This window comes from Phycodurus eques, chromosome 3 (assembly GCF_024500275.1).
Source record: "Phycodurus eques isolate BA_2022a chromosome 3, UOR_Pequ_1.1, whole genome shotgun sequence".
Classification (NCBI taxonomy): Eukaryota; Metazoa; Chordata; class Actinopteri; order Syngnathiformes; family Syngnathidae; genus Phycodurus; species Phycodurus eques.
This window is the reverse complement of record NC_084527.1, coordinates 21180001-21194479: the sequence shown is the minus strand read 5'-3', so window position 1 is coordinate 21194479 and position 14479 is coordinate 21180001. Positions and strand designations below refer to the sequence as shown.

Here is a 14479-nt window from a genome sequence, read left to right as displayed (position 1 = left end):
ATTTATGAAATGGCCCATTTTGCCTCCAAACACATTTCAAAACCATAAATAAGATTTATCCTGTGGCAACATTCTCTTACGAAAAGATTTAAATTTGAGATGGATCAATGTTCTTTCTGCAAAAATGATGAAGAAATACTGGACCATCCGTGTTTTTGTTGAGCTATATCTCAATGGTTCAGGACAGAAATATATTTTTTTAAAAACAGGATATCGCTAAATAAATCACTGATGTTCAACATTTTGAACTGTGTCATATTATTTTTTATGGACGACTTGGAATTTTCAGTTTCAGTCATTATTTCTTCATTTTGTTGCTGGGTGAATATCTCATTCATTGTGTAGAAAACCTTCATTCCCCAGATTTATTTGTGACATTGAAATGTTTTTCTCATACCTTAAAAAATACAGTAAATCAAATACGCCAGGAAAATACATATTATAGTACATATTGCTCGTTACTCATTATTTTAAGTTTCATTTCTTGTCTCTGCTACATGTAAACATAAATGCCTCATTTACTATGTGATTTAAATGCACCTTATTTCTTCTTGTATTTTTTGTTTTCTTCTTACATACGAGAATCCCCGTTTTGCTCTTCATACTGTAACTGAATGTATTTGTATTACCCTCTTTGAGTGCAATAAAGTGGGGTAAAAAAAAAAAAAAAAAAATCACAAAACCTTGCAGTTCACCGTCTCTCCACGCGGGGTCGCTTGTTCGCCGCCTTTGGCTGCTGCTGAAATGCCCGGATGTTATTGTCGCCTAGCTCTTTTAGCACATCGGCTAGCCGCCGCCTCCTTTCTGCCGCTCTGGTGTGTCTTTCTGACCTCCTCACTCCCCCGTCTCGTTTCGGCTCGAATTTATCCTCGCTTGTTTATCATGATCAATTTCGACCGAACGGCTTGCTAATTGTCGGTGGAATCGTTGATTTTGCGAGCAGTTAGGTGAGACTGGATCGGGTTAACAATACGGCGAGCTAAAGGCTAACGCAGTGTCGAAACAGGCCTCTCTCTCTTTTTTTTTTTTTCTTCCTCTCTTCTCCTTAGGTCGCTAACGCAGCTAGTTTAGCGGAGCTACTGCGGCTGTCATGGAAGACAAATCTTTTACGAAGGAGTTGGACCAATGGATCGAACAGCTAAATGAGTGCAAACAGCTTTCGGAAAACCAAGTGAGGACACTCTGCGAGAAGGTACGTTTGTCGGCCGAATTGCGTTTATTTCGGTTAGCATTGCACCGGCCTACGTTGCGAAATTGGCTGTGACTATTTCCTGGAGCACTGCGGGCTGCTAGGCAGCTAATTTCCACCGGGCTCTGGGCATTTCCTGTCGCCGTGCCGTAGTCTAACACATTGCGCGATGGATATTTACTTCATTTTTGGAAATGATTGTGAACCGCTACTTGTTTGTTAATCGCTGTAATGGGTGAATAAAGCCCCTAAATTGGCGTAATTTGTTCTCGCCCCCTCAATAGACGGAGCCGGTTATACCGCTCGCCGCGTTCTGCTTTCACATCCTCACTCGACAAATGTTAAAATTCTCTCGGGTGTGTTGTTGCACGTAATAGTTAAATTCACGGTGAGGTTGTGTCCTGTACATTTATGATTTTGTGTACCGCGCCCTGTCTCATTTGTTTCATTGCATAAAGCTGACAAGGCTCCTTAAGAAACGTTACTGTAGCCTTGATATTAAAATGAATGAATTAATGATTGAACGTACAAACACACGTCAAACCAGAATTATTAAAATGTAAAGTGTTAATGTAAGTGATGCTGAGGAACTGACAAGTGCAGCTGGATTAATAAAAACAAAAAAACAACAACTCCTCACATTACTGACGAGTTCTGTTGATTTTCAGTCGAGAGCAGACATTCATATTGTTTTATTGTTAGAAATTACTGGCTGCACGCTTGAACCACAGTAATGTTGCCTAACATTTTCATCCCCTTTTCAGCTTGTTATATGCCATGACTGAACATTTTCATTCATTACATTGTTTTTCATTTTTCCTGAGTTGAAGCCAAAATGAAGGCTGTCATTAAAACACAACAATTATTTTTACTTTCATAGTGAATCTTATGTTTTCCATACAGCAAATCATTCATTATGAATTGTTAAATTGAAAACAAAACTACAAACAGTTCAAAGAGAGAACTTGAGCTGTGTGTGTGACGCTTGGAGATCACATGCCCACTCACACATATATATATATATATGGAGATTGATAACATGACAGCACACACTTCTGTTTTTTTTTTTTTGTCCAATGTCCCTCATCACTTTAAAACATTTGTTTTTTTTTTCAGGCCAAGGAGATTCTGACCAAGGAGTCCAACGTCCAGGAGGTGAGACTTCCCAGCATGCATCACATTGATCTTCGTAACCGAGCAACAAACATGCCAACGTGAAGCCATCAATACAACTCAATTGACCGGGGTGGGGGTGTGTGTGCTGCCTTCAGGTGCGATGCCCGGTGACAGTGTGCGGTGACGTGCACGGTCAGTTCCATGACCTGATGGAGCTCTTCAAGATCGGCGGCAAGTCCCCCGACACCAACTACCTGTTCATGGGAGACTACGTGGACAGGGGCTACTACTCAGTGGAGACGGTCACACTGCTCGTCACGCTAAAGGTCTGCCACCAGACTTTTACTCATAGATAGATCGATACAGTGGATATAAAGTCTACACACCCCTGTTTAAATGACAGGATTTTGTGATCATTTCAAAACCTTTTCCAACGGACTACAGATTAAAATTATCTTTCTGATTAATCTGGTGGACGCATCTCTTGTTTTGGTATTGATTAATGCATGTGCACATTGTCCATAAGTAGTAAAAATATATTTATATAAAGGGAGTCTTCTGATGCCGTGAAAGCTCTGTGCAAACCATGGCTTTTGCTGTAAGAAAATTTCAGGAAAAAAGCCTACTAGAACTGCTGAACTTTATTTGGGGTTCATCAGGGGCACTTTAAATGGTCGCAGGTGTGTCCTGACTCCCATTTAACAAGAGTTTGAATGTGATTGATTAATTCTGAACACAGCCACATCCTCAGTTATAAGCGGGTGTGCGCACTTGTGGAACTACATTCTCAGTTGTTTACTTTCAGTTGCCCTCATGAAAATGTGTGTGTACAGGTTCTAGGTCACATTTAATGATGGAAAAAGATCTGAAATGGTTTATTGTGTGTGTGTGTGTGTATATGTGTGTGTATATATATATATATATATATATATATATAAAACAAAGAGTGAACAAAATAAATACTTTCCGTACGCACTGTGTGTGTGTGTGTGTGTGTGTGTGTGTGTGTATTATCTCACAAAATCCTGGCATTTCAACAGGGGTGTATAGACTTTTTCGATCCACTTCAGTAATTCAACCCGCGAGGGAAATTAAATTGTCAAAGCAGCAACATTGACACACATGATAAAAATATCCAACAAAGTAAAAACATACCAAAGTGGCATTGAGGAGGAATTAAAATTTAAATCTAATCTAAGCAAGAACAAAATCCTAGATTAAGATGGTGGTATATGACAAATCATATGGTGTAATTATCATGCAGTAATATTTGTGCAATGTGGGAGATATATAATTGACAGTGGTATATAATGATGTAATTGATCTACTATTGCACATTGAAAGTCATATTTAAGCAATGGGTACGAAGTGAGAGGTTTAAGTATGGATTATCGACCATTTGAGAGTTATAGCTTTAATGGTGTGCGTGGTGCATTCAGGTGCGTTTCCAGGAGCGGATCACCATCCTGCGAGGGAACCACGAGTCCCGTCAGATCACCCAAGTGTACGGCTTCTATGACGAATGCCTGAGGAAGTACGGCAACGCCAACGTGTGGAAGTACTTCACAGACCTGTTTGACTACTTGCCACTCACCGCGCTGGTGGACGGACAGGTGGGTGTGGCCGCGGTCATCCTCCCTCCTTGCTTCTTGGTTGGTCACGTGTGTCATAGTCTCGTTGTTCTTCTTCTAGATCTTCTGTCTCCACGGAGGCTTGTCGCCTTCCATCGACACCCTGGACCACATACGAGCTCTGGACCGCCTGCAAGAGGTCCCACATGAGGTGGGTTTCTCATCCAAATTGTCAGTGTTAGAAATGAATCGGTGTGCTGAATGGATGTTGTCTTCCCCCACCCCTCACTCTTAGGGCCCTATGTGTGACCTGCTGTGGTCAGACCCCGATGACCGCGGCGGCTGGGGCATCTCACCCCGAGGTGCGGGTTACACCTTCGGGCAGGACATCTCCGAAACCTTCAACCACGCCAACGGCCTGACGCTGGTGTCGCGCGCCCATCAGCTGGTTATGGAGGTAACTTGGCTCGTTTGACACATCTATTTTTGTGGAGAGTGCAATTTCCATGGTGACGGAGTGCTGTGAGCTTGCGGGCGCCCCTGTTGCTAGGCGACCAAGTGTGGTGTATGCGGTGTGTTAAGTTAGCGTTGTGTGTGCAGGGCTACAACTGGGGCCACGACAAAAACGTGGTGACCATCTTCAGTGCGCCCAACTACTGCTACCGCTGCGGGAACCAGGCAGCCATCATGGAACTGGACGATACCCTCAAGTACTCTTTGTAAGTACACATGGCGGTAGGGCTGCACGATATTTTGCTTGAGCATCATCATCATCATGATGTACTTGCGCGCAATAGTCACATCACAGTGTCTGTAATATTAAAAGTGACCAGGAGAGGGACACGTTTGGACATGCTTAAAATATTAAAAGAATGTACACCTGCTGGATTTCCCACTTCGCTCTATGAAAGCATGAAACTAGGCAGGCACAAGGTACGTTCAGGGACACTGCCTAAATGAGAGTGAATGTGTTATTTTGTAATACAATACGTAATCATAAAAATTGATTACTACGAAAGTTATTTGTATCAGAATGCTTTAGTTAAAACACTGTACAATCACGTTATGATATGGAATTGATGTTGTTTTGTAACAAGAATAGGTCAATTATTTTGACAATCATTTAAAAAAAAACAAAAAAAAAACACCATTCAAGCAACAAGTTTTGAGATTGTAGGGTAAAACCTGAAGCTGGCTAAACTGGCCATTAATTTTGACTGAATGTTTGGCAGCAATGGGCAAATGAAATGCTGGTATTTTGAGGGTAATAACCCCTGATGGACATAAAACATAAACAAAAACATAAAAAAGGAGCTATGAACTAGTTTGGTTTTGGACCGGTGAACTTCGTTAAAAAAATAATAATAAATGAACTGAACTACCGTAATTTCTCATGTATAATATGCATTTTTTTCCCCAAAAAATTGTGAAAAGTCAGTAGTGCGGATTATACACAGGTTTAGGGGGAAATGAAAAAAACTGACATTTTATAAGTGTATGCCACCATTGAGAGGTTATGAGAAAGGTGTACACTTTAATTCTAATATGCCACCGCCACCCAGAGGTTATGAAAAAAGTGTAGCTTACACTTTCATTTCAATATGACAGGGGGTATGTATAACTGTATATATGTACAGTTGTGCTCATAAGTTTACATACCCTGGCAGAATTTGTGAAATATTGTTTTTTTAAATGCAACTGATGACTGAACAACAACCGTCATTAATTTATGGTTATGTTTTGTTTAATGATAATGCTTTTCTGAAATGCTTGACCATTTAATTTGAATCCCATTCAAATAAAATGTTTCGCCTGGCTCTTCGTTTTCTTTAAAGAATTGTACCCATCTTAGAATTCTGCCTGGGTAATCAAATATAACAGCACAACTGTGTGTTTTCTCATTTACGAAATAAAAGTAGGGCTGTGAACTTCAAAATAAGAGCACGTAAATAAAAAGAAAGTATTGTTCAAATAAAGTGCTTAACTTCAGAATAATTATTTACAAAACTAACAAAATAGAGATAACACTGCATATTTTGATCATACGGGTAGATGGAAAACCATGCATTGTAAAAATGGATTACACACAGGTAGAAGAGTTTTCCAGAGTTTTGAGGTCAACTTTGGGGGTGCGCATTATATAAATTCCAGTTGTTCCTTTTTGGAATGACAAAGTGAACTTTGAACGAGGTTGCGTGAAAAATGAACTTTCCCAGCGCTGATCCCGTATTATTTTACATCGCAATATATATCGCAATTTTAAAAACAATTAAATCGCAATGTCATTTTTTTCCAATATTGTGCAGCCCTACCTAGCAGTGCCGTTCGTCAATCAATCAACTGACGAGTTAATCTATCAGCAACACTCTTCTATCTCTTCCTTCTCAGCCTTCAGTTTGACCCGGCCCCCCGCCGTGGTGAACCCCATGTGACCAGACGCACTCCCGACTACTTCCTGTGAATGTTCGACGCCGTCCCCGTTCGTCTCCCTCTTTCTCTTTCCTCCCTCATCACTGTACCGAGGAGAAAAGAAACGATTGGCTGAAAAACATTACCCAAGTTAAAGTTAGTGCGCCTCCCCAATCCCGTTTTCATCTCGCCCCCCCACACACTCGTGTTTCCACTCTGCTGTCGTTAACGCTGTGCTACACGTGCAACAAAGATGTTTTCTTTTTTTCTGTTTGACATGTTTTTAACACATAATAAAACTTCCAAGGTGGACCAAATGTGCCATATTCTGATCCTTCCTCCCCCTCTCAGCCCTTTTTTTTTATTTTTTATTTTATTTTTTTATCCCTGACTTATCCGACCACATCACCACACGTTGCCACATTTGTGCTTTTTTTTTTTCTTTTTTTTTTCTTTTTTCCTTCCTCCGAAACAAAGAGGACCACTGAGAAAAAAAAAACGTTTGCTTCAAGTAGTCCCGCTGTGAGTATTAGCTGCAGCGCTGTTCATCAAGTCTGCAACTATATTACTGTAATTTGAGACCACACAACTATCAATAATAAAATGTCCTGTTGACAAACTCATCACGTCTTGGTCTCTTTATTTACCGTAGGCTAATAACCTTTATTAGCTCACTATGGTAGCATGAAACTGACATTCATTCCAAGATGTTTGCCTCGGTAATATGACCAACAATCAGTCATAAATTACATAGAATATATTAATACACTAATCTACATCTTAAATGTTAAATTTGATATACAATTATGGATCAGCACAAGTCAATTAGATGTCAAATTCAGTCATTAAGGTATTGTAGTGTTCCCTCACTGTGTCACAGTTCACCTATTGTGGATTCAGTGCATTGTGGATGCGTTTTCATATTCATTGCACATAATTTTCCATATCGTGGGATTTTGAGTGTATGCTGTAATTTTTCATGGTAGTTTAAATGCTTCCTATCCTAAAACAACACTCAAGAAAAACTAAAAACAAAAGAAATAAAATGTACAGTACTACTATTGTACTACCTAGGACCCCCGTGATAAACGAGGGATTATCATTAGTGATGGGACAAACAACACTGGTGCATCACCACTATGCCGAGCGCACGAGTAAAACCCCGTATTGGTACTTGTATCGCTTTAAGAAAAAAAAAATCATGTGACCGATACAGGAAGTGTGTAGTTTGGAAGTGGGTGCCAAATTGTGCTTCTAAGGAAACAAACTGTCGACATGTTGCGGATTTGTTGGATGCTGTTTTGCTGTTACACAAAAGGCTTTGTGTGACTGTAATATTGTTTATAAAAATCACAGTCCTTTAATAAGATTTTTACAAAATATTTCCTTTTGGCTTGCAGTTCCTAACAAGCAACCAGTGGATGAGGCTGTGGTCAACATGATCATCAAGGCCTGTCAGCCACTCACCATTGTTGAAAATGAGGGATTCAGGGAGCTCCTGAAGCGTACCAACTCGCACTTACATTTTTATGCTCACCATCTTCATCTGTACCCTGTGAAAGAGTTTTTTTTTCTAAGGCAGGGAAACTGGTGTCTAAGAGGAGAAATCGCCTTGGAGCAAAGACACTTCAAAAACGTTTGTTCCTCAAAAAAAAAAATACATAAATGAATTAATTTTTCGTCTTTTATTTCATATGATTGAACACTTAAAGTTAACAAATTCCATACATAAGTTATAACATTTTAACTGAATTTTATTACAAATTTCCTAGATTTTACATACTAACTCATGTAAACTCTTGAACTCTTCTCATAAACAACTCAGCAAACAAACTGAGGAAATGAAATTATACAATGATGAGATCATATTTTAAGTAAAGGGCTAGCGATGAAATATTATTTCACCGGCTGATGTTGGGTTTGTAGCATGTAAGCTTTTCCATTTTATTTTCATTTTGTTTGCCTGCAATGATTTTAGAACTACTGCAGGGGTCGCTATTAAGTGACCAATAAAGTGTCAGTATCGTGCCGACACAGTTTGTGTAGTGTGTCAATAGTTTGTGTAGTGTGTCCTTGAGGTATCAACATCCCATCACTACTGTTCATGCCAATATGGAAGGTGTTGCTGCGTGGTTGACTCAAGTATCGCGAGAGACTCCAGATGTCCGTGCTGGCAAGCAACCGTTAGCAATTTAAAGCGATAATCCGTGATTTCTGGCGCCCCCTAATGCTGGAATTCTACTCGCGTGGGAGCAAACCGGAGTGCACAGGGAAAACCCACGCAGGCACGGGGAGAACATGCGAACTCCACACAGGCGAGGCCGGATTTCAATTAGGGAGGGGGGGGGGGGATGTGGGAGTAAACCGGAGAAACCCCATGCAAGCAAGGGGAGAACATGCGAACTCCACACAGGCGAGGCCGGATTTGAATCCGCGTGCACGTGTGTATACACACACACATATATATATAAAATGTTCATTTAAGATTGTCATCATGGCACTAAAAAATGTAACGACAGTTAAAACAATATGGGATTTCAATTTTATGTATTTATTTATTGATTTATTTTTACCAAGACTGTCAGAAAGGGATGGGTTGTGCATTGGTGAGCACTCTGTTTTCTAAAAATATAATTTTTCCCAATAAATAAATTCATTATTCGTCTCTCTAAAGTAATGATGCTATATTTAGTTTGCTTACTAATTAACATAGGGTTTACCACCCACGGCCATTGTGTTTTTGTTTTTTTAGGGGGGGGGCGATGCATCCGCACGGCTTGTCTGGGATGAGTCCAACAGCCGACAACCACATTTAATCAATTTTAGTGTATAACCACGTCCAGCTTCGGGCTTCTAATTGATAAATTCAAGTAACACCTGTTTCACGTTTTTTACAAGCTTTGCTCAGCAAGCTTAGATGAGCCCGTTTTTACGTTGACTCAAGTATCGCGAGACGGGAGACTCCGCGATGTCCGCGCCGGCTAGCCAACTGCCAGCTTCACGGTGGCCAACGTGAAGGTATGTACAGTACTTTAGTGTGTTACTAGTTCATTACGTTAAGTTAAATGTATAAACATGTTTAACTGTTTGCTTCTGCCTTGTAAGTACTGACAATCCCAATTTGACGTTTATGTGCAAGCTTTGCTCAGCTGCCTACCGAGAAGTAGCTAAAGCTAACAACAATACAGTACACAGCAGTTACTATTTCAAAGAGACTATAACTTAACTAGTTTGGGTGTTTAGATTCATGCTGTCTACATCATATTTATCTGTTTCGATATGCTTTTGATTGTTTTTTTTATGGCACTATGGTGGTCTTTATCCTATTTTCAAAAGGCTGGTATCATTGGAAAGATTTTTAAACACAAACGGAAAACATATAATAATGATGAACATAAAATAATTATAGAAAAATAGTTTACAAAAAAGTGGTCAAGAGCCAAATAGAGAATGCAGGTTTATGCGTGGTTAAAATACATAGGCGGTAATAAATATTACACAGTTGAGACAGTTTTGTAGTTGATAAAATTCATGAAATTAGCATTGGAAGCAACAGAAAACATGAGTCGTAATGGTGGGTCCGAGTAACATGGTCAGTGGTGAGTCCGAACAATATGTGTGCATATCAACCAAGTTACATCACATTTGGCAGAAGCATAGAAAATAATATTTTAAAGGTAACACTTATGGATTTGAAAAATGGCCTTGCTCACCTTGATGGTTTTTTTGAAGGGGTTTTGTACAGGAAATTTTGTCCGAGTATTATAACAAGTGTATTTGCTCTGTGCAAAAATTTCAAACTCGTGATTAAAACAAGGACACGTGTTATACGCCTTCATTAGTGGTGTATAGCAGTGGTAAGGTCAATAACACGAATGCAGCGAAACACTGAAAACAGCAGGTCCATCGTTACTCAAATTGCGAAATCATGAGTGTAACTCGTTGTGTGACTACTTCCAACATCCACGCAGCGGCGGATACACACATACCTACTATATGAGCTTTCAATGGTGGAAAGTCACGGCCAGTAAGGCCTTCTCTGCTGGCTGACCTACATTTAGTTAATTCTAATATTTGTTCCTTTAAATTCTTTTCAATTATTCCCAACAGTCTATTCTCTTAATTTTGTAGCATTTCTCTAGGCTGCACTGCTTCCAGTACGTGTATGTGGATGTTAGATTTTTGTAATTATTTATTTTTTTAAATTATTTTTTTAGTCCAATCAGATTTTAGCCTCAATGTGTTGCCATGTCAATCTAATTTGACCAGGCCCTTCAGAAACAGTAGTGCTGGCCTATTTAACTTCAACTACATTAGCAATGATACTGTTACTTCATTCAATCAGAATTCAAATTTGCCTCACAAGGGCCAACAATCACCACAGCATTTTTCTGTTATCTGATTGGTCGGTCAGAGCAAAACCGTTACAGCCAAGTTCGACTAGCAAAACACTAGTAATCTGCACACATGACTACATTTAATAATCAGCCAGGCCTGGGCGATATATCGTTTTTCTCACTTAATTCAAGGTTTATATTGTGAATGATTTAAAAAATAACAATAACTTTTAAGTTTTTGATAAAATAAAAGAAACATTTTAGAGATCTCTGTCATTTGTACTTATTTTCTTTAAAAAGTAGGGGGGGAGTCGGGGGAAAAAAAATGTAAATCGAATTTTTGGGGTAAAAAAATCTGAGATTTTACTTTTAGGCCAAATCGGCCAGCCCTATAATCAGCATCTCTGGTGAGTATGATGTCTTTGGTTTTATGTTTTTCTTTTTAGTCAGATAAATATTTATTCTGAACTTCTCCATATAATGTATGTGGTACAGTTATGTGCTGTTATAGTGCATATTTCTATAGTATATTGCTACGTGATAGTGGTGAAAGTAAGAGGTGGATTAATTCGGGTAATTCCTCACTAAAGGCCCAGGTACATGCAAAGCATGCCACTGCGAGCTTCACATTGTCTAAACATTTTGTTGTTACAGCGATTACATGATGAGGATGAGGTGTGATGATGGAGGATGTTGTTGTTCATCATCATCTTGAAGACTCTGATGGACTGAGTGATTTAATCGCAACCACAGAGAAGCTCCTTGAGCCTTTTGTCTGCCGGCCTCCTCCCGTCTTCACGCCGTGGTTCTCTTATTCATCAGCAGAACGCCCCCCCCCCATCAGACCGGCAAAATGTGCTCCCGTCATCAAGGCGGCTGATTTAAAGTATCTCCATGAGGCTTCAAAAGATGGTGTATGCGTCTCTGGAACCTCAAACTCGCTGTCTTCTGACAAGAAGCGCATCGCTGTCACCGCGGTGGCGGTCAAGCGGTCCTGGAACGTGCTGGCTGCCAAAGGTGTGCATCAACCCTCGCCATCGCTCTCTAAACGCTTCCATCACACCCTGTCCGTGCATGCGCTGCACCCGCACCAGAGGTCCAAGTGGGTCATCAATCAGCATAACTGTGGAGCTGCAGGAGACATCGAAAAGGTACAAACATGGCAGTCACATTTGATGCCAGTGTGTCATAAGGCTGGGCAATATGACCTTAAAATAAAATCAGATTGTTTTTTTTTCCCCCACAAAATCAATTTTTTTTTTAAATTTGACTTGACTTTGTTCCCCTTGACTTATTTATTTTTAATTTTTTAAAAAGACATTCAACATAATTTCATCCCCCCCCTTCTGGAATTTACTTTATTTCTCCTGATGTCAAACAAGCTTTTACGAGCAATTTTTTTTCTCAACATTAACTTGAATCAACTTCCACAGAAATGGGAGAAATAAATATTTACTCTGACTTAATTTTTGCGTGTACTGTGAACCTCTGTTTATCACAGGGGTTAATTTTCAGACCCACCAGCAATGGGTGAAAATCCATGGTATAGAGACACCATATAAAAAAAAAATATATATTTTTTTTTTACACGTTTAAACTGGGGATGGACCGATACCAGTATTAGTTAAAATGCTCCGATGCTACGACACAGATACCACTTTATATACAGTATATCTTCCGGGTAAGAGCCATGTCATCCGTGTGGAGATTTTTTTCACAGCAAACACAGATGACAGAATTTTTAGCCGACTGCAAATTATGCTTTGCAAAATGGATGATATGATCTCCGCGTGTTATGGCGACGGAGGTAGCCGCCCCATGAGTTGCAGTGTCAGGCCATCTGGCAAGCAGAGTTTATCCAGCCCCGTCGCTTGCTCCGCTTCATCAGTTGCTTGGTTGATCCAGCCAGTAGTGCGTCTGTATAATTTTAAATATTGAGCCATGCAGATTTTAGTATACGTACCTGTAAATTGGAGCTCTGAATGGCTCATTAAATCAGTGGTTCCTTTCATTGCAACGCCATTATTTGGATAACTGTGGCAATTCTTGAGCTAATTCATTATGTAACACTTTTTATGAAAAGATAACCTCCTTCTTTCTAAAACATTGTCCAGAGTAAAGAGACGTAAGCAAAGGTGTGATAATTTATCACTTTAGTTAGTTGTCCTGCCGCAATTTTTGAACTGAAATGCTACATTCAAGTGAAATGTGTGGCAAGACTAAGAAAAACATGCAGTTAGATGGTAAAATGCCAATAATGATAACTTGTTATTCTAATAGGTTATTTGAGGGAAACTTATGCCATGTTTAGGAAAACTTCGTGTTTTTTAATAATATTTGATTCAAATGAAAGACATTGTCATCACAATTGCAAGACGTAATGGCATTATCAGCGAGTACTCAAACGTAAGTCCTTGTGCTCGTACTAGGACTGAAAAATATGACGTTGTGCCTCCCTATTTTAAACACATTTAAACTTATTCGAACACACTTTTTGAAGTATTCCCTAACACCTATTCTCTTTTGCTCGCACAAATTTTCCTTAAGAGGCAAACGGTGCTTGCTTCAAGCTGTGAGATTTACTGTAAAACTGATGCATAAAACAAAAGAGAATTAAAATTGTTTATATAAATGAAATGCGGGACTGCAGCGGACTGATTAGAGTGTCTGCCTCACAGTTCTGAGGACCGGGGTTCAATCCCCGGCCCCGCTTGTGTGGAGTTTGCATGTTCTTCCCGTGCCTACGTGGGTTTTCTCCGGGCACTCCAGTTTCCTCCCACATGCCAAAAACATGCATGGTAGGTTCATTGGAAACTCTAAATTGCCCGTAGGTGTGAATGTGAGTGCGACTGGTTGTTTGTTTGTATGTGCCCTGCGATTGGCTGGCAACCAGTTCAGGGTGTACACCGCCTCCTGCCCGATGATAGCTGGGATAGGCTCCAGCACGCCCACGACCCTAGTGAGGAGAAGCGGCTCAAAAAATGGATGAATGGATGGATATATAAATTAAGCACCAAAATGTTCAACCAAACCATATACATTAATTTAGTGAAATTCCACTAGCTACCTCATTCACTGCCAGGGCTCCATGTTCACATGGGTATTTGAATTCAACAGCCGTCAATGGAAGTGAATGAGAACAATGCAAAACCCCATAGACAGGCTAGTGAAAATTAGCCTTTAAACAGTTGCTACACACATTGAGCAGAAACACATAGTGATACCGCATACAGCAATAGCATATTTTCTCTCTTTTGTGGGAACATCTACTCGAGATTAGTTAGTGACTGAGTACTTCTTCTTGCTCTTAATGATGCTGCATCTCTTCAGTAGACCTCAATGTTGTCCCTCATGTTGCTCCACATGGTACTACAGCAAAGGCACAACTCTAAATTTGGACTTGCCTGTACGGTATACTCTAAAACCCTACAAAAAAAGGATGGCTTCAAAATGTGCGATATAGCAGTGGCGCAAACCATAAACTACGATGTTGCTATGGTTCACTGTTTTTGGAATATTCCTGGAATGATGTCATGTTGATTTTCACTAATCCTACCTACATCTTGCTGTCTGGTGCAGGTGTGGCAAGCTCTGAGCAGGGCCACCCGGCGAGGCGGCTTGCCCACGTGCAACGCCAACATCCAGCGTGAGCGGGCTGAGATCTGGGTGTTCTGCGACGTGGCGTACTGTGAGCAGGTGGGACTCTTCCTCAAGGGGCGTCTGCAGCTGTTGGGCAGCATCAGGCTGCACGTGCACAAGCTTGGAGATATCCTCAGCTTGTAGCGATGACTTCACGCAGCCTCCTCATTGCCATGGCGACCCAAAAGCACACTCATGAAGCACAATGTGGAGTGTCA

General features: G+C 40.3%; 2 protein-coding genes across 2 annotated transcripts in view; both read left to right on the top strand.

Moving 5' to 3' along the window:
• The first annotated feature begins 777 nt into the window (after nt 1-777).
• On the top strand, nt 778-6908 carry LOC133400216 (serine/threonine-protein phosphatase 2A catalytic subunit beta isoform). The gene is made up of 9 exons (XM_061672658.1): nt 778-947; nt 1050-1192; nt 2306-2344; nt 2461-2631; nt 3745-3918; nt 3998-4087; nt 4172-4333; nt 4477-4595; nt 6265-6908. Exons 2-9 carry the CDS (start codon nt 1091-1093, stop codon nt 6335-6337), a joined length of 930 nt encoding a protein of 309 aa, XP_061528642.1. The 5' UTR covers nt 778-947; nt 1050-1090; the 3' UTR covers nt 6338-6908.
• A 1760-nt stretch (nt 6909-8668) lies between these two features.
• Nucleotides 8669-14479, top strand: part of zgc:101664 (uncharacterized protein LOC450064 homolog) — a 6527-nt gene continuing 716 nt past the window's right edge. The window contains exons 1-3 of the mRNA XM_061672684.1: nt 8669-9303; nt 11277-11773; nt 14202-14479. The exon at nt 14202-14479 is cut by the window's right edge and continues 716 nt beyond it. Of these exons, the coding sequence (XP_061528668.1) occupies nt 11303-11773; nt 14202-14405 (675 nt within the window). The 5' untranslated portion in view covers nt 8669-9303; nt 11277-11302 and the 3' untranslated portion in view covers nt 14406-14479. The remainder of the gene's footprint in view (nt 9304-11276; nt 11774-14201) is intronic.